Genomic DNA, 19,944 nt, shown 5'->3' on the forward strand with positions numbered 1-19,944 from the left:
GTGCTACATGGGAAAAATGCACCTTTATCAACCCTGACAGGGGATGTTTTACATGTACAAGATGGCTTTACACCAAAACTATTTCAATGAAGCAAAAGACTAAGGATCAGGGTGTCCTTGCAGTAATTTGTACCAGATCAAAGTCACACTTCCTAAGTGTGACTCCAGTTTTAAAGCCAGGTTTGCTGAAGGGCACAGAAGGCTTTGACACATCACCTGCACTGCACACAGAAGTTCAGAGCTGCTCCAGTCTACTTAGGTGATCCATTTTAAAAACAGGAATTCCTATGCACAGCATTTTAAAGTCAGAGCTTAGCAAAGCTCCTCCTGTGAAATCTTACAAGAACAGAACTCAAACCTTCATTCACTAATACAGCACAATTTGAGTGTGAACCACTGGGCTTTTATAGCACATCTGGATGCTGTGAGTCCACAAACTCAGTAAATTCTGCTTTATTGCTTTTTCATTTTTAACTTTACATTGGCAATCAGACAATCAGGGACACACATTGTTCATTTTGTTCTGTTTCTTCTACTAATGTTTTTTAAATTATTTTAGAGTTTTCAGCTCCACCCTAAAACCCCAATGCCCCAAAGTTTTCTCTTGCCAGTTAACCCTCAGCTCACTCCTAATTCCCAAATCCATGAGCACCATGACTTTCCAAGTGACAATATCCACTCTGTACAAAACCACCCAAATCCCAGGAAAAGGCAGGCACAGAGGGCCTGGAGTCACAACCCAGGTGAACATTCCAGAGCTCAGCTCTGACACCATGCTTCAAAGCAGGCAAGTGTTTTCTTGTTGTAAGGAAGTTTCAGAATTGCTGGATGCTTTGCTATTCAAATTCATGAACCCAAAAGTCTTGTTTCAATAATTTCTTCAAGACAAGTCAGCTGACTCACACAGACAACATGCATATGTTGAAGACTTCAGAAGTTGTCACTTTCAGGAGAAGAATGTCTTCTTTTGAAGACATAATCCACATCCTCTGTTCTAAGTTTCAAAGCTTGTCTAAGACTTGACCAAATTTAGTAGGTTTTTTTTTTCATTTCAGTCTTAAGCAAGATTAGAAGGGACAATTTATTAACTGCATCCTCGTGAAATCTGGAAAAACTAGATCCAGACTTTGAGCCATTAGATACACACTAGACAGGAGCTGTTCTACTGGAAGTTCAAATTGCAAGTGGAACTATTCATCATCATCATCAGCTGGGATCAATCCCCACTGCTCCAGGAGAATGCTCATTACTAAAGTACCACTGTCAGGCACTGGGTAAAAGTTACCAAAAAGCATCACAGGCCTGATGTTTTAAACCTAAAACACACTCTCTGCTGAAGCATTACAGTAATTCACAAATGAGATATGAAACCCCCCCCAACAGAATGGAAATAGGTTTGCAGTGCCAGAACCTAAACTGTTATAACCATCTGCCAAACCACTAAGGGAAGCCTACTGTTGCAACTCTTTGCATTTCAAAAAGGAATTTTAAAGTTAATATTGCATTTGGAGTTCCAACTGCAAATCCATGGCATTTTCCATCTTGCTGCATCAATGGCATTGTGCTGCTCACTAACTCAAATATTGTGCTGCCATTCATGTGGCCTTGAGACCAGCAGAGGAGAACAGCTGCTCTGCTTCACAGGTTCTCTATTTAAAAAATTTAAATAAAAATAAAAATGGTGACCACAGCTCAAAAGACAGCCTAGAAAGTTTTCTCCCTTCACACATTCACGCTGCTGGCTCCTGAGATCATCCATCCAGTGAACAAAGTCATATTCTTAATCCCCTAAAAGCAGCAGCTATCCAATTCTCTAATGCTCCTTTTGGCACAGATGTCATTTTAGACTTTTTCAACTTCAAGTGCTATGGTTTCTGCTCCATATTTAATAGCTCATTTATTTATCATTCCATAGGAAAGATAATTTTGAGCAGAACAAATATATGTCAAATTTATATTCTGACAAAAATCAACCCTAAGGCTCCTTACCATTTTTCAGCAGAACATATCCAAGAAATTGTTCAGGGGCAGCAATCCATGGGATAAGCTAAAAGCACTGTGTTTGGGGAACCTCAAAGGAAGTGTTGTGCTAGAAAGGAAAGCACAGCACATGCACAAACCCCACAGCCCCTGCCTAGCAGGTCTCCTTCCATCACAGAAGCAGCTGAACAAGTCTTGAAGAGGCCAACACCACAACTGCCAAGCCAGTGCAGGAAAACAGACCTTCCAATAAAGCAAAACAAAAGCCACACCAACCACAACAGCCAGGACACACAAAATGTTCTGCAAAGATTATCTGACCTTGCAACTGCACTGACATCAGGACACCAAAGGGAGCAGACCCTGCTCCAGGCCTGGACCAGCCCCTCTGCTGGAATTTTCTAGAAAGCCAAGCCTGAGAAGTGCTTTTGTACAAAGCCCCATAAAAGGGATGCTAGAGCAAGGGCATGAACTCGAGGCCTTGTAGAACATTCCTGGATATCCATTAGATACTGTCATCCTTCTGTGAAAGCTGCTCCTCGACACAGAGGCAAACAGGCAGTAAAACTGAAACCCTTCCTGGAGGGAAAGTTGTTTTCCCAAGTGACCCAAGCCATGCAAGCTTCCAGTGGAACTGGGACAGCGAGGAGCGTCACGTTATCCAACGTGAGTAATTTCTGCAGCCTGAACTTGAGGAAATCTCCTCCAGTTTAACCTTTGGAAGTGCTCTAGGAAGCCATGACCTCTCCTGCACTCTCTGGACCCTGAGCAGAGCTCCTGTCACAGCCCAGTACAGCAGGTAAATAACCATGGACACAGCCAGCAAACACACACCTGCAACAAACCCTCTGTCCTCAAGGCACACAAGCACAGCCTTCTGTGCAATCACAGCACAGGCATTAACAACAGTAACAAAAATTATTCTAGCTGGTGCTGCAGATGCAAGCTCACTCTAATTTACTACGATTAATAAAGTCTCTGCTTGTATTAAAGAATAATAGGCACAAATGAATCAGGTGGGCAATGTAACTCAGCAAATTAACATTATTCTGCAATCAAAATTAGAATTTCAAATGCTATAGCTGAGCTGTCCCCTCTGGGGATGTTTGTATGCATACACACTTACACTGAATTGTTTAGTCCCAAAATGTAGTCTAAATACCATCTTATTTTTAGTGTTGAGAAACAATGCTCTCCCATACAGTCCCACAATCACCTTTACCCCTTAGTGGTGAACTGAATCAATCCACAATCTGTTTGCTTTTTAACAGAAAAGGCACAGAGTTTCTCTTCACACACACACAGAAGTGCCATGTAGCTCATCCCCTCTTCCTTACAGAGAACCACAGAAACATCTTCCTCATGAAGCAGGCCAGGAATGTCCATTAAAATATCTGATCACTGCACAGAAAAACCTCCTCTACTGCAGCTTCCACTGCACCAAAAGCTTTACACTCAACTCCAGGACCTTCCAGGAAAACACTGAACGGCACCTCTGAACACTTTTTCATTTCAGGACGAGAAAAGTTGCACAAGCAATTTGTGTTTCATAATGAAGAAGTGCTTTGTCCATTCCAGCTCCAAACACTCCAGACAAGCTCGCTCTGTCCAGGGGAACAGTATTTCATTTCACAGTGCAGGATTAATGAAACATATCACTGCACTGAAGAGCAAAAAGCCTTTCTTTTCCAGGCAGGTTTTCACACTGCCAGAGAAAATCCTTTTGAGACCACAGCACTTTAATCAAATGCCATCCTCTCTGAGTGTTATTAAACAATCAACTCTAAAGGATATCGGAGTTTAAAGCAATTTAGTAGCACACCTCAATAAACTGAGAACTCAACTTGAGAGTGATGGCACAACACCCTGGCCAGCAGCCAGGTTCAGCAGTGCCTGGGATGTTCTGGAATCCATCACCCACCCCAGGCAGGCTTCAATGAAAACCACATGACATCATTTGTGTACGTGGAAGAGCCATTCCAAGCACCCTCCCAGGACTAAATAAATCACCCAGACAAGGCTAACCACTGCTGGGGGCTATGACCAAACATGTCTCAAGGCTGAACACACAGGCCAGGCATCTGATTCAACTGAATTTTACCCCTTCTGTGCCTCATAAACTCCACTTTTGTCTACAGAGCCAACCAGTTCCCTCTGCTAACTCCAAAAGCAAACCAAAAATAAAGAAAAATCACATCACTATTTTAAAATTGTAAATTGATTGTTTTGCCTGATTCTTGTTTCAGAATTATGGAAAGAGAAAAATGAACTTTTCAAAAGTGCTCACAAAAAACACCACCTGAGGAACAGAAAACTATTTTATAAAACTTAAAAAGCCAGCAGGGCCAGAAAAGCTCAAACCCAAAAGCCATTTTAAAACAAAAGAAAAACTTCAGAACAGCTTCAAGTCTTAAGAAGACAGCTGAGGAAAACATTTTCCTCCTTGCATTTGAAATTCAAGGCTGGAAGTTAAAACCCCCCAGCACACAGAAACAGTAACAAACCTCTGGCTAACCTCACAGACCAGCAAGTCATTCTGATGTACAACTTGTTAAAAAAAAAACTGTAAAAAAAGTTCCAGTTCATTCTCTGTAATTAGCAACATTGCTTTATTTCCACCTACAAGTTTCAGGGAAGTCATTTCAAAAGCTTTTTTTATTCACTGACCATTTAATTCAGATCTGCTCTTGACTGTAACTCTTAAGCACTTCTGTTGCTACAAAGGGGGAACAGTGGCTCTCTCATAAATGCATTTAATTTCCTCTTCACCAACAGTGAGATTTGTCAGCTGTATTTACTACACAGACCCAGCAGACATGCAGAAGACATGTTTTATAAATTATGATATCAAGGTAAAACTGATTTGAAAGCTGCACGATTTGCTTTGTCACCAAGCATTCCATTGTGCACTGAGTTTCAGTTTCCTGCACACACATTCCACCAGTTCCACTTCAAACAGGAAAATCCTGTCAGCCAAAGAATGGCTGGAGTCAAGGAAACCTCAATTTAACCAGCAGTGCTATCTCCCAGGTAATCAAGCCACCTGAATGAGCTCTGGAGCAGCTCTTTTGTACCAGCCAGTATCATCAGCCAAATAAAAAAAAATTAAAAAACAACTACCACAGACCAGATCAAACTGGATTAGAGATGAAACAGCTTCTGCCTCCCACACCACTGAGGCCGAGCTGGATAAACTGCCATGGTACAGAAAATACATTTGGTTCCTCTTCTACCACACAAGTAAAAGCACTAACCTAGTTTCCCTAGAACAGGATAAAAGTCAATTTCACAATTTTAGTTTGCCTCTGTCAAAGGGAAAACGTTTTCAAAGCTGAACAAACAACAAACTTTTGTTGTTATAAAGGATTTTTTCATTTCCTCCAGAGTTTTCATAACTATGTAAGTCAGAAAAAGTAAGAATAGGATACCTCAATATGATTACACAACTACAGACAGTAACTTTATTTTGCCTTGTAACATATGGAGTTACTGCATCTTCTTAGGTGGCAGGAACCACTCCAACAGCACTGTCACTGTTAGAGATAAAATGACCCAAAGCACAGCCAGCAGCAACCTCATCCCATCACCACTGTTTCTCAGCTCTCCTATGCATTAAGAGCATGAATTTTAAGACTCTGAATTCCTGAATTACATCCTGTATTTGTCACCTGCTCAGTTCCAAACTATCACATTAGGTCCATCCCTGTGACATCTGTTCTACACCTCCCTCCAGCAGTGGGCAATCCTCCTAAGCTCCTTTTCCTCCTGCTCTGCTCCCACAGCCAAAAACTGCAGGAGAACAACTTCAAAGTGCTGAAACTAAGTGCTCATAGTCAGGGATGTAACAAAATATGACTGAGCTGAGATGCTGCAGTAATTAAAAGCACAAAGAACAGTTAACTTCAGCTAAGGTGCTCTTTTAGTTTCTCAAAAGGGCAGAGCTGTGTCTGAGCCTTAGCTGAAGCTGTTCCTAGAAACCTCCAACAGCAGAAAGAATGGAAACTTCACTTTCAGTTTTACTTTCAAAGACAGCTACCCTTTGCCAGCCTATGGTTGGAAGGGAAGGGGGAAAGTTGAGAAGAAGAATAAGCACAAAAGTGTAAAAGTCCCTCTCTGTGCAGTTTTCATCAACATTTCAAATTCTGTTTTAATTAATATCGTTTCAGAACCTAAGAACTGGCCGTAAAAATTTAAAACATGGTTAATAAAAGCTCTCAGCAGAACACAGAAATCTGGAACTTTTAATTAGCTCCAAGACCAGCTTTTAGTAAAAAGTATAGGAGAGTGACACCATTTAATGTCAAGAATTTGAAGTGGTTGCACTTAATGTTTTGAAGTCCAAGTTGTGATGACTTGACAGCACCAACCCTGCAGCCACGGGGGTACCTCCACCTACTGCAGCCAATGTCTGAAAGTCAGCAACACTGCAAGCTACAGGGAAAGGGAAAACCCAAAAACCAAACACAGAACTGATTTACAGCCTTCCAGCTTCCTTGCACTGATGGGAGACTGGGGCTCACCCTACACTGCACCAATGACAGCAATCTCCCTGCTTATACACTTCATGAAACCCCACTGCACAGCACCTCCCTGCCTACAGAATGAGACACCATCCACAGGTAAGACAGTGCATTTATTTAGTGTTTCCATTTTGAAATCATTGTAACTGCTGACAATTTCAAAATAATAACACAAACCTACACAAGGTAACAAGTGGGCCACAGAGTCTCCTTGGGGCCTGTATGCACAGCTTTGAGAGGGGGAAGAAATCAAAACCTCCCGTGCCAAGCACAGGGAATGAAAACCTCTACCTCAATGCCAGGGGCTCAGCTCAGATGTTTCAGAACTATCAGTGACACCTTTTCCACAAATTTAGAGAGTTTCAGCTGCTCACCAACCCACTGAGATCACTATCAGAGAAGTGAAAGATGTGGTTTCATCATTCAAGATACCATAACACATGACATAATGTTACTTAAGAGACTGACAGTCTAAATCTCAGTTAATACACAAAGTTCTGAGGAAAAGACAAAAATCCCCCCCTACCTTCACACTGGTTCCTTGGAAGAATCTTCCATCTTGTTTTTATCACATTTTCCAAGATTTGCAGTCCATAATACTGAAATTGGAGAAGAGCAAAATGTGAGTACATTACTGTAGGACTAACTAACTTGCAGGACTCTCATTCAATCAGACATTCACACTTAACATCTAAGACTTCAAGATTCTTAAACTAACAATTTTATTAAATATATGTCTATTCACCCATTTACTGAGGTTTCATGCATGGTATTTGCTTGTTTTATTCTTGGCTATACTAAGTCCTGCTGTTTGATCATGCTCACACCAGGAGGGGGGAAAAACAATAATGAAAAGCCCTCTGGCAGACAATTTTGGCTATCTGGAAAAGTAGCAGCCAGATATGAATTTGTATCACAAATGACTGCTCCTAAGTTTGAGTATTAACACAACCAGGCTCCTAAAATATTTAGCAGCTTGGATGGTGTCTCAAGCTTCCTACTGTTCCTCTAAGAGCTGAAAAAAAAAATCTTGTCTTAGCATCACATGTCCTGACACTGGCACTTTCTAGAGAAAGTATTTCCCAAACTTCACTGGTGTGTTACTTTAGGAACAGCAAGACAACCCACAGGTTTATTTAATTTTAATCCCCACCCCAATATGGCAGCTATTTCTAATATTTAAAGATGAACTTTTGTGCTCAGTCAAAGAACAATAAAAACGTGAATTAGCTCTTGGAAATCATTTTACCTTTCAGGAATTCCTTCCTATTTTCTTACCAGAAACCATTAATGTTGCAAATGGCCATTCCCTCTGCCCATTTGTCCCTACTGCCAACTCACAGTAACAGGGAAAGAAGTTTGTCATGGTACAACCAAAAAACTTTCATATGTAAAACCCCATTAGCATGAATAGACAGGAGAGAAAAGGGGATGAGGAGTTTTGCATTTACTTTATCTACAGTGGATTAGGAAGAAAAAAAAATAAAAAATAAAAATCAATGCCTGAAAGGTAAACTCAAGTTTTCACAGTTCCAAGTTTGGCTGAGAATAAGAGTTCCTCTTTAAAATGGTTAGTTGTTACACAAAGTAGGATCATTAGCATTTCCACCAAAGGGATCATCCAGACTTCAGTTTAATTAAAAATACACAATGTAGACTGTCCCAAGCTACATTGCACTGAAAGAGCAGTTTTGCTGTTCTCATCTTAACATAACCTCCATCTCTTTGCTTCCCTATGTGACCCCAGTCCCCAGGAGATTCCAGGTACACATCCTGCATCTGCAAAATATTCTGTCCCCTTGCAAAGCCTTGGGCACCAAGAGAAATTATGAATCACAGAAAGTTGGCAGGGTATTTTTATTGCTTCCATGGTCAACAGCAAAAGCTTATCAACTAGATTTAAACCTGTAGATTTATTTAAGTATGTGACATAAAAGGTAAATGAAATCAAGGGAATTTTCATGTAGGAAAACATGCAAAAATATTCTTAAATGCTTCATGGGAATTGATTTCAGCCACTGCTATAAATTTACAGACACCATCTGCAAGTGATCCAGGCTCATGTACAAAACATACTTACAAAAGCTCCTAACAATGGATGAGTATTTATATCAGACAGTGCTAACTTTCCTAAAGCACATCTAAACCCCAGTGAAATTTCTGTGTTCTACAGGCACGTACATTAATTTCTCAGGTATTAACTAATTAGAAATGTTCATCTTCTCCTAAACCTTTTTCCACAAGTGAACTTACTTAGCTTTTACACCAGAATTGCAAGTCTACTTTCATGTTAAATAAACACTAGATGACCAAATGAAACTTCAATGGAAAATCTAACTGACTAAGGACAGAGCTCATCATCAGTGGGTTTTTCCCTCACTGAGAACTTCCTGGAGTCAACGAAAAGGATAGACACCCCTAGCAATCTGCCACACCTATCACTCATTACCTGCTCAAACATCTCATTTGGGTTCATGGACCATAAGCTGTTCGTGCTGCAAAGGTTTCTACTCCTTCTTTTGTGCCTTCAGTTCTGCCCTCTGCAGTGTCTTGCTCACTTCTTCCTCAGCCCTAAAAATGCTCCTTTTCCCCCCCACTGCAGTAAAATCACTGTCCAACCCTCACCTGCACATCCTTCTTGCCACACCTCACTGGAAGGGCTCCAGCAGCCCCAACATCCTGCAAGGGCCCTCCAGGGGTCTTTCACTTTGTTTCATTTGATTTGATGGTTCTAATTACTCTTATTTCTCTGACAATGAGGAACACCACTCCCAAAATAGTCACTGATACCAATTACAAAGTCCTGCCTTGTAATCAACTACTGCAACAGCACATGTGAACACATCTCATCTCTGTGTAAGACAGAAGCTTTTCAGAAACTAATTTGCTCTTGGTTTGCTAACTGTCTACCACTAATTCACTGCCCAGTTATGAAGATGAGGGACAGGCAACAGCAAAAGACTTAAAAAAAAATATAGCATGAAATGATCCCTGTGGTAGAAATTTCTATGGCACCCTTATTACTTATTTTATGCACCGAATCCCTTTCCCTCCCACCTCCCAAGAAACAAAAAACAATTGATGAACAGAATTCAGTTAAAGGGAATCAAAAGGGTAGACCTTGTGGAGGCCTGCCGTCAAAGCCTAGCTGTGTCAGTTGCACAGGAAGACACCCCTTTTCTTCCTATTACAAGCAATCAACATAATGGAACATTATGATTAATATCAGGTAGTGTTAACAGCTTTAATTAAAGAAAAAATATGATTGCATAAAAGCCAAATGTCATAGTGCATAAATTTAGCACCAAATCATTTGCAATTTATGTAAATGGAAGAATTCTTTACCTGTTGCTTTCTTTCTGTTCCTCTAATCATCTCATTTTTCACAAGACAAATTTGAGTTTTTAAAAATACTGTTGATAAATCAACTTAAACATTAGTAATGTCTGTCAGTATAAAAAGCAAAGTTTACCAGGCAAGCAAACAGGCAAACACTGTTACTTAAAGGTGCTTAAAGGTATTACTTTGAGGAAGTTCTTTAAACTGCTTTCCCCTCAACTTCAGAGAGCAATGAAAAAATAGGAACTGCTTCATGAATACCACATGATTTCAGAAACCATCCAAACACATTTTTTTTCTGTTTGAACACAGTATGTATCCAGCAGAAAAACATGCATGTCAGTTATTTGAGATAATAATCATCAAGCTTAAGACAGTGAAAACACATTTTGCTCATCTTTTTGGCTCAAACTTCACAAGTCTTAGGTACAGCATTTCAAATTGCAGAAAAAGCCCTGAGCGCTGCCCATTTTAGCCTCTACCATGATGGATGGATTTCCAACAGCAGTAAAAAGCAAATGTGCTCTGCATAGTAGCAAAGAACTGATGTACTGCAAACTTTGGGGTGCTTAACCTTTATAGATTGCTCAAAACCTTGGCCTAATGAGGTTTGTTTTGTCTTTTAAGACACCTAGGGACAAATTTTCTCCTCAGTTACGTGCATGTGGCTTTCATTATGATCACACACAGCCAAGCACTTACCCAAGGAGAAAATGTGGCTCTAGGAGACTTTTCATGACTCAGATTTATATAGACACAACACCAATCTTGGGAACTGGCATAATGCTTGTATGTGCCTTGAAAAAAATTCTGTGTATCCAATTTAGCTTATTCTCAAAAACAAAAAAAAAAGGGGGGGAGGGATAAACTCTTGGCAATATAAAAGGAGGTTTGAATATTTTTTTCATTTACAGTTCTTGCTTAAAGCAATCTTTGCAACGAGACAAAAAATATGGTTTGAATTAAGAAAGTCTAGGGCTAAAAATGAGATACCTTCCTCAAAGTTTATGAATGGAAGAAAGAGAAAACCAAATAAATAAAAGTTAATTTGCTTACTTTGGTATTCATGTTCTGAGAGAACTCCAAAATAGTATCAACTCTTGTCCACGCATCAGGATGTTCTTTTAAGTGAGTCAACACTTCTTGTGCCATTCTTTGCTGAAAGAAAATTTGATTTGGAAAAAGTGTTTAGTATAAAATTATTTAAGAAGTTATTAACTGTCACTGAAGACATCAGTATGTAATACTCCAATTAGAGTTATGCAGAACTCAACCAGCACAAGTCCCTGAAGCCTCGTTCTGTGACAGCTGAAGTTCAGTAACACCAAGCTCCAAAAGGCCATTGATGCAGGACAGTCATTTCTCATTTCCACTCTTCCATCCTGAATGATTCACCCAGACCAGCAGCAAACATGCAAGTACATGATGGGGAAAACCTACTAGGGAATGAAGTTCTCTCCCCTTCCACAAAGCCTTCTAGACAAAATTTTGTTCTAGGGCACCCAAACTTTTTAGTTCCAGTGGAAACATTTATACAAAGTGCCAGGTTTCAGGAACACTGTTTTGTGCTGGAGAACTGTTGGGTTTATTTTGAAGAACCACAGAGCAGAGCATTAGAGGTCTCCAATCCCTACTTCTGAGGGATCCTTGGTGTACCTAGCAACCTACAAAACCATAATAAAAACCTGCTGGCAGGAGGAAGGGAGCTGGTCAGCTAATGGTTCACTCTTCCTTGGGACTGACATTATCAATTACTGTCCTAGATGCTGTGGTTTCCTGAAACCCTCATCTGAAGCAATTACACATTGAAATAGCTGAATTCATTTTAGCTATCCTTTCCAAAAGCCTGCATGTACTCAAGAATTTTTAGGGAGCCAAAGTCAGCCATTTCCAGAAGTGCCAGGTACTGACAAATCCTGCTGCAAGTTGTACCCCCTGCAAGCACCAGGCACTGCCTCACCAACAAGGTGGACATTTTACAACACAATTAACACAACTTAGTTCATTCTTCCACTGCACTGCAGAGCCTATTGGAAAGAGTTACAGAGCAGTTAAAGCTTTGATTTAGGAGTAACTTCAACAACTCACTACAGCCTTGCAGCTTTCTAGTCTCATCCAAGTGCATACTTGAGCTAATCAGCAACTGGTGTAAAAAAACTTGCATTTTCACCAACTTAGAAACCCAATCAAGACCCCAGATCTATGTATATATAAAATACAACAAACTGACAAATTTGGCATGTGACTTACAAAATAAAATGGGAGGTCTCAATAGAAAAGGGCAAGGAGGTCTGAACTATCTGTACAACACCCCTACTTGATATAATTGAGCACAGTGGAGCAACTGGACCAGCAAGTGCCTGCAGATCTGATATGGACAAGTACCACATAAAGATTCTGTTTAAGACCACAACCAGTACAGCACTATTGTTACAGTGTGACATCAGAGTTAAAAAAAAAACACAAACAGAAAATCCAGCACTTTTAATACACTTTAGTTTTAAAAGGGAAGGAATAGCTGTATGTCACTCTGCAAGTGCGTTTTTATATTGGCCTCCTGTTTGCTTCTAATACTGGTGACATATCCCGGGATCAAATTTCATCACCAACAAAACACAGTCCATATCCTTCTCCCAGTGCTGAGAGCTTGCTCTCATACCCACTAACCCCTTTTCTGGACATCAAACCCTGTCGTTTCATAAGCAGTATAAATTTAGTAATAATGGTTAACCAAGAACAAAGCTTTATCGTGTTGCTGGTACCAAAAAGGAATTTGCAAATAATCTTTCTGGACTATTTTGCAAATTATCTTCTGTGAAGATCTAACAAATCAACGGAATTAAGAAGCTAGGATGAGCCCAGGTAAACATCTATGAGTTGCATGAAATCTCCTTAGTCATGTGTTGCACTGGGGGACATTCTTTCTTTTCAGAGAACTATACCCAAAAAAGCTGAGAGAAAAAAATTCAAATCTCCAGGACAAAAAATAGCTTCTTTCTTGCCTAATACAGATCAGCAGGTAACAGTTTTGCAAGCAGAGATAAGAACTAAGCAGAAGGAGGAGGCAGGTGAATCTGAAAGCAAGTTCAGCACAGGCCATTCAGGTTGCATTCTAAACCTGTTTTACCCTGACATTACCCTGACCCATTCCAGGAAAACCACTGGTAATCTCTCAATTTTAATATTCAGTTTCCTCAACTCCTATTATTCCTTTCACCCTTTAGTAAAGGACTTGAGCTGTCAGACTCCACTGAGAACCATTTTTTCCTGCAATTTTTTTTAACTCATTGGAAGAGGGGAAAGCACAGACTCCCTGAAATGTCTCCAGTTTGGAAAGGTATTAAAATAGCTGATCAAAGTTTCACTGAGGTGACACATGTAGAGTACATGTATTTAAACAAGTTTATATCATAATTTACTTTTGCCAGTTAAATACCACCTCTTGAATTTTTGCATCTTATTGCACTGACTTTCTGAATACTGGAGAGTCTTGCCAGCTGTTTAAGTGAAGCAACTTCTCACAATGCCAGAACAATGGCAATTTGATCATTGTATTTAATGTTAATCCTTTCTTTTTCCCTACAAACCCTCCCAAATTTTCAACTTTTTTCAAATCAAACAACATTATAAGCATCACCTGTTTTGCAGGGCAGTAAAAGAGCACAAAGAAAGTGCTACAGATGTCCATACTTCTAAGGCAAAAGCTACAAGGAGTTTTCTGTCATTCTTAGGCACTTAAAAAAACACAAGTAACTATTTGAATTTAGGACACTCAAAATACAAATATTTCAAAAAACAACAAGGTATTTCAAAACCTATTGGAGTTCACAATAGTAATCTTTACAAAAGCTTTTTCTTTTCTTTCCCCCAAAGAGATACACAAAGCAAGTATATGCAAGTATATCATTGTTTATTCTAACAGCTGGAAAGAATAGAAAAGCATCAGCTACTTTGTCCCATTTAATTCACTTATTGTTGTGCAAGACTATCTTAGTAAGAGATGCCTGACACTGAAACTCCCAATTTGTTGAGCCTGAACAATTAAAATCTGCCAGGAGAGGAACTATGCCAACACCCTTTGTAGCAATACTTGCTCTGAACATTTAAGTCTCGTTTCCAAAGAAGTTCAAAAAACAGATTAAAAAAAAAAAGCAATACAAGATTCACTTTCAAGGCAAACACACAAATGCACACTCCTTCCATTTCAACTTAATATTTCACAATCTGCACTAAGTCCAAAGGAAAAATTGCAAGAAGAACCTGTGCAAACTGTAATGGAAAATAAAGCCCAGACACAAGAAAGGAACAAACTCTTCTATTAAATACGCATGACATGCTTCTTTATAAATACAAACACAATAATAGCATCACCAACATTTTTCTTTTGAATACAATTCTTCACTGAAGCAAATATTACATTTATGGTTTCACAATCCTGTCCATGATAACAAGTAACAGGTAGCTCAGGCCTCCCTGAAGAACTAAGTCAGAAAAGGTGAGCTGCACCAAGTGACCTTCCCAAACCATATTTCCTAATAATTCTCAACATCAGAAGGCAAGCTAGAAATGAACACACACCAAATCAACATTTCTCCAAGAGTCAGTTCAATGGGAATTCACATTTCATGTGACTGCCAGTAATATTCCAGTCACTAGCTCAGTAAATTCACTAATATTACTAATTGTTCCTGAAGTGAATTGATTTTGCTCAGCTGATTTGCTGGAAGGTTAAACATGGTCAATAAATGTATGTTCCAAGTCCACCTTACCTGTGCACCTTCTCCATGGTACAAGCAGTTCACCACATTGTCCAAGAGATTGATATCCAGTTTCTGGTTAAAATCCAGCAGCTGACGAGCTGCATGGTCTGCTAACATTGTCATAATTGCTGGCATAGATTACTGCAAAATAAATTTTAAAAACTTGATCAATTAGTAAGAAATTATTATCAGATGCAGCTGCAAAGCAAGTGATTCAACTTAGCTCATTTATCTCATTGAAACAAGATGCTTATGTTAGCAGTAGTAGATAACACTGCTTTGATTGTGGGGCACATACCAGGACAAACTTTTCTTTTTCCCCTGAACAATTCACCCATCACCACTCCAGCTTAACAGGTCTTCAACAGGTAGAACACACAATGAGAGTGTGAGCAGAGAATGGGCTGTGTTACCAGCACCCTGGGGCTTATTTCACAGCAGCTATCATGTCTGCTGGTCGAAAAGCCTCGTGTCACTACAACCAAAACCCAGACTGGCAATCTCAGCCAGTATCGAGTTCCCAAGGCCAACAAGCACATTCAGAAGATTCAGTTCCAAAAGCTTTTAAACACTTGGGTATGGAGGTGAAACGTGATCCACGCACACAGCAAGAAATTAGCCACAGGGCATTTTTCAAATAGTTGGGGGAAAAAAAGAAAACCACCTTACAAGTTAACCACATCCAAGTGAAAAAATTACCACTGAAAGTAAGTTGACTGAAGGCACTTTGAGATCATGTAGTAGAGGACTGTTAAATCAGCAGGTTACTCTGTGTGCCATGTGGGATCACTCCAAACTGAAATGGAATTCTACTGGAGGTTTCAGGTCCCCTAAAGCCAGGGACACAGGCATTAACTCTTTGTCCTAGATAGTGCAGCCTTGATATTATGCAAAGGGAGTCAGGTGGGGTGTGTGAGATTCTTTACCAGCCAGAGACTGGTGCAAGATAAAGACATTTGTGAAAAGCAGGAAAACAAGCCAGAAGCCACGGAATTTTTGATGGCAAGTTACACTCCACCTTTTTCACACCACCCTGCCTCCCCCACGCTGAAACACCTAATCAAGTTTATTGCTCTGTTCTCACAAAAAATGGCAACTCTTAACACATATTCCCACCCTGCCAAGTACAGCACCTCTGTGCCCCTCACCCTCCTTTCCAAACCCTGTAAAGCTACGGGTCTCCCACAAAACTGCTCACTTCACAGACGGCCAGAAGGCTGGGAAGTGCAAGATCCATCAAAAAGTTACAGCAGAGCCATCTGCATACTCAGAAAGATACAACCTGAAACTCTTCCAGGAACACACCCCATCAAGTCGGATGTGCTCTCACTAAATAGCTCCATGTGTAAGGAAGAATTTGTTTTATGCTTTATGTATTCAAGTCATGCTCAAAAGTAAGGAGCAAGACAAACCTGTGCCTCAACCCTAGTAATTACTAATTAAGTGAAAGTTTTACTGCAGCATCCAGACAAGGAAAATCTTTTGTTTGGCAATGTGCATTTGAAAGTAGTGTCAAGGAATTTCTGTTACTTCTATATATAAAAATAGCTTCAAACCCAAATATTCCAATTGCATTTTCAACTAGAAAAATTAGTTTAATCAGTATTACTACACTAATGCAACCATTTTAAGGGCTTCATCTCAACATCCAGTCAAATCTTTTTACAACATGTTCTTGTAAAACCAGGAGAAAATAAACATCAAGTAGGGAACCAAATAAATTAAAATTTACACTCCACGTCTATTCTTCCCTCCTTCAACTCCTAATGTTTTCAAAATTGTGATGTTAAGCGAGAAGCACAGCAGCAGAAAAGGCTGGCCTCATTCTTCATGTCACCCTTTTGGCTCGGGAGGACGCAGCAAATGTCACCTGGCACACGAGGGGCAGCGAGCAGCACCGCTGGAAGGAAGCTGCACCCACCAAGAGGCTCAGAGCAGTTAATGCTCCCGGGCACGCCCCTTTTTGTCCCCATCTGGCCTCCACGGCCGGGCCGGGAAAGCGGCTCCCAACTACAACAAACGTGGTGCACCAGCCGCTCCCCAGGCAGGGCCATTCCCTGCAGACCTGAGCCTCTTTCCGTGGCTCTCAGGAGGAGCAGCGTGACCGAGAGAAGTTATTCAACACATGGAAGCAGAAAGGAAATGTTTTGAATAGGGCCCTTCGCCACTCCCAGCATTATCTTGGAAATGACCTACCTACCTCGGCAGCCGAAACACAGAAATGGCGGCCCCGTGGCCAGCAGCACCTGCGAGCAGCTCCATCTCCCCCTCCTAACCCTGCACCCACACGAAGCTCATAATCTCTGATTTGCTGTACTCCTACACTTCTCCCTCCCCCACCATGCCTCAACTCGGGAGCGGATTTGAGCCTCGGCTCCAAGAACCACCACTGATCAGTCCCTCAATAAACGGAAACAAAAGAAAAAAAAAGTTAAAAAATAAATAAATAAAAACCAAACGAGAGAAAAAAATCTGAACCACAACACAGCAAGAATGTGACATCTACCGAAGGTCAAAAGAACTGCATTTCCAGCACTGTTTACACAGTTATCCCAACTCTCGATGACCCTGGACCTTTAACACAACAGTTAGCCTGTTGTGGCAGACCCGATTCATTTTGGCATGGAGTAACAGCAGGCACTTAGTAGTAAGAAACGCTGAGCATTTACCATGAATCCTACAGCACCTTTAACCCAGATATTTAAAGCTCAATGGGGACTAAAAAAATAGCAAACCCACCCTGGAAGAGAGTCACCGTGCCCCATTTGCAAGCACGCAATGCAAATGAAGTGCCTCCCTCTTCCAAGGAATTAGCTGCATCACTTGTAAATCCCACCCAGGAGGGGCGAGCGCCTCTGAAACGCAGCGCACCACAAACGCGTCGGCATCACACCGCACACGCCAGCAATGGCAACGAAACCGCCCCTTCCCTTCGCTCCCTCACACACGCACACGTGAAGGAGAAGGCCGAGACGGATCGAGCGGCATCCGCCCGACACCTCGGAGCGCTGCTTTTCGGCTGGAAATAACTCACACCCACCCGGCACGGCGGCCCTTCCGCGGCGGCTGCCGCAGCGCCCCGGCTCCCGGGCGGGCAGCGCCCCGGCTCCCGCTCCGGCTCGGCCCCGGCTCCCGGCGGGGAGCGGGCCCGGGCGGTGGGTCGGGCGGGCCGGGGCCCTGCGGAGCGCGGTGGCCCCGCAGCCCCTCCCTCCTCCTCCTCCTCCTCCTCCCCTGGGCTCCAGCCCTGCGCTCTATACAGGGCTCCCCACGTGATCCAGGCGGACGTTTCAATACTGCTGCACAGACACACACGCACACACACACAAAAAAAAATATTTCTGGAAACTTCCACTCCTAATAATTTGCAGATTATGTCGCCGGGTTTGCCCGTGCCCGATCCCAGCCTGCCCGGCCCCCTCCCAACGAGGAGCATCCCCCGCAGCATCCGCGGCTGCGCTCGGCCGGGCCAGGGATGCTCGCACCCCGAACCCCATCCGAGCGCACCCCCGCCCCTCAGGGCTTCTCCACGGGCTCCATCACATCCCTCCCAGCACAGGCCAGGCTCTGGGGCCCCCTGCACGGGGGCATCCCCCCGTTCTGCCCCCCAAAATACCCCCCCTCTGCCCCCTCCGCCTTGCCCATCGCGACCCCCCCACAACCCTGGCTTACCTAGGGGTTTCTCACAGCCTCTTCCTTCAGAAAGTAGGGGCGAGCGAGCCAAGTTTCTAACCACCACGCGCCACGAGGAAAAAAAAAAAAAAAAAAAAAGAAAATAAAAAAAGACCACCAAAAATAACCCCCTCCCAAAAAAAGAAGAAGGGAAGAAAAAAAAAAAAAAAAGACCACGGAAGGAGGGGGGAAAAAAATCAGCACGGAAGGAGGGAAAAAAACCAGCAGGGCAGGAGGTGGGGGGAAAGGCGAGCGCTCCCTCCTCGGCGGTGGGTCGGGGTTAGTGGCGCCACTCCTCCCCTCGCAGCGTGCCCGGCCTGGCTGCACCAGGCGCCCGCAGCGGCCCCCGGGGCTCCGCGCTCGGCTCCGCGCCTTCCCCTCAGCCCCGGGAAAGCGGCCGGCGCGGCGCTCCGGCCTCGCTGGTGCGGGGGGATCTAGCCGGCTGCGCCTCCCGCGCCGCCCAGGCCCGGCCCCGCCGGCTCTCGCTGCCCCTGCGGCTGCCGCCCTCCCCGCCCGGCGCTCAGTTCGCCCCCATTCCCGCCGCCCCCCCCGCGGCTCGCACTAAACTTCGCCCCCTCAGCTACGGGTCCCCTACGAGCAGGTCACACACGCGGCGGCGGCGACGGGGACTGAGCGCGGCGCGTCTCCCCCTCCTAATGCCACAGGCTCGGAACCGGCTCAAACCGGTTCAGACTGGGAGATTCCATCTCGGTTTAGTTTTCAGCCCATGGCGCCGCGGAGCGTTTGGAAACCTCGGGGGCCCCGCCCATCCGCCGCGCCCATTGGCCCCGCGATGTGCCGCCGCGAAGGCGGCCGCCGCGCCGATTGGTCTGGCGGGCTGTCAATCCGCTGCGCGCCTCGGATGGGCGGGGGGAGCGAGCGGCGGCGGGGGGGGGCGAGCAGAGGGGACCCGCCCCCTCTCCAGCAGCGCTTTGCGCGCTAAGGGGGGGGGCCGCCTCTCCCCGATAGGCCGAGCCGCGCTGTCACTCAGAGAGGCCCCGCCTCCCTGTCCGCAAAGCGCGGGCGCAGGGCTGGCCGCGCTCTCATTGGCCGGTGGCGGCGGCGGCGTGACGCGCGCGCCTGAGCGCGGCTTTCGGGGCTGCGGCGGGAGGGGGCGGGAAAGGCGCGGCCGTTGGGCGCCCCCGGGCGCGCGCCTGAGGCGCCATGGCGCGAGCGCCCCGTGAGGGGCCGGTCCCCGTGAGGGGAAGGGGTCTGGGGTCTCTGCCCCGTGAGGTGGAGGGGTCTGGGGTCTCTGCCCCGTGAGGGGAAGGGGTCTGAGGTCTCTGCCCCCTGAGGGGAAGGGACTCGGGCATGCTGGCCCGTGAGGGAAGGAGGTTCGTGCAGTTGGCCCCTGAGGGGAAGGGGTTCCAGCTCTGTCCTGTTCGCGCTGAGGCGCTGTTTCTGAGGGAGATGGGGCAGCCGCTGTGTGGAAATGGCGGGCAGTACCCCACGGGTCCCTCTCCGGGAGGGAGTGGGGCAGATCTCGGCTGCAGAACGGGCCCCGTCAGCAGCAGCAGCCCTCGGTGGGTGCTTGCCGTCCCTTACCGCAGCGGTGCTGTGCTCTCCAGCAGAGCCTGTGCAAACTGATTCAGGTGTGTGTCCCCTCCTTTACGATGTGTGTCCGGTTCCTGCAGCTGCCCTCCGAAGCGTGCTTCAGGCAAGGCTAGCTTTAGGTT

The 19,944-nt window shown here is 44.1% G+C and overlaps 1 protein-coding gene across 5 annotated transcripts in view; it reads right to left on the bottom strand.

Annotated features, from left to right (window-relative positions):
- The window catches only part of XPO1 (exportin 1), a 34,020-nt gene extending 15,018 nt beyond the window's left edge, over positions 1 to 19,002 (bottom strand). The window contains exons 1-5 of one of the 5 annotated variants that reach the window (XM_039716922.1): positions 18,879 to 19,002; positions 18,269 to 18,324; positions 14,609 to 14,740; positions 10,896 to 10,997; positions 7,027 to 7,099 (exon numbers count right to left, since the gene is read on the bottom strand). In XM_039716922.1, the coding sequence (XP_039572856.1) occupies positions 7,027 to 7,099; positions 10,896 to 10,997; positions 14,609 to 14,734 (301 nt within the window). In that variant the 5' untranslated portion in view covers positions 14,735 to 14,740; positions 18,269 to 18,324; positions 18,879 to 19,002. Of the gene's footprint in view, positions 1 to 7,026; positions 7,100 to 10,895; positions 10,998 to 14,608; positions 14,741 to 17,338; positions 17,358 to 17,639; positions 17,770 to 18,268; positions 18,325 to 18,863 lie in introns of those variants that run through there. The other 4 variants (XM_039716923.1, XM_039716924.1, XM_039716925.1 and 1 more) reach the window with 4 other exon arrangements.
- Between the last annotated feature and the right edge of the window lie 942 nt (positions 19,003 to 19,944).

This window comes from Passer montanus, unplaced genomic scaffold (genome assembly GCF_014805655.1).
Source record: "Passer montanus isolate IOZ18808 unplaced genomic scaffold, ASM1480565v1 scaffold37, whole genome shotgun sequence".
Lineage (NCBI taxonomy): Eukaryota > Metazoa > Chordata > Aves > Passeriformes > Passeridae > Passer > Passer montanus.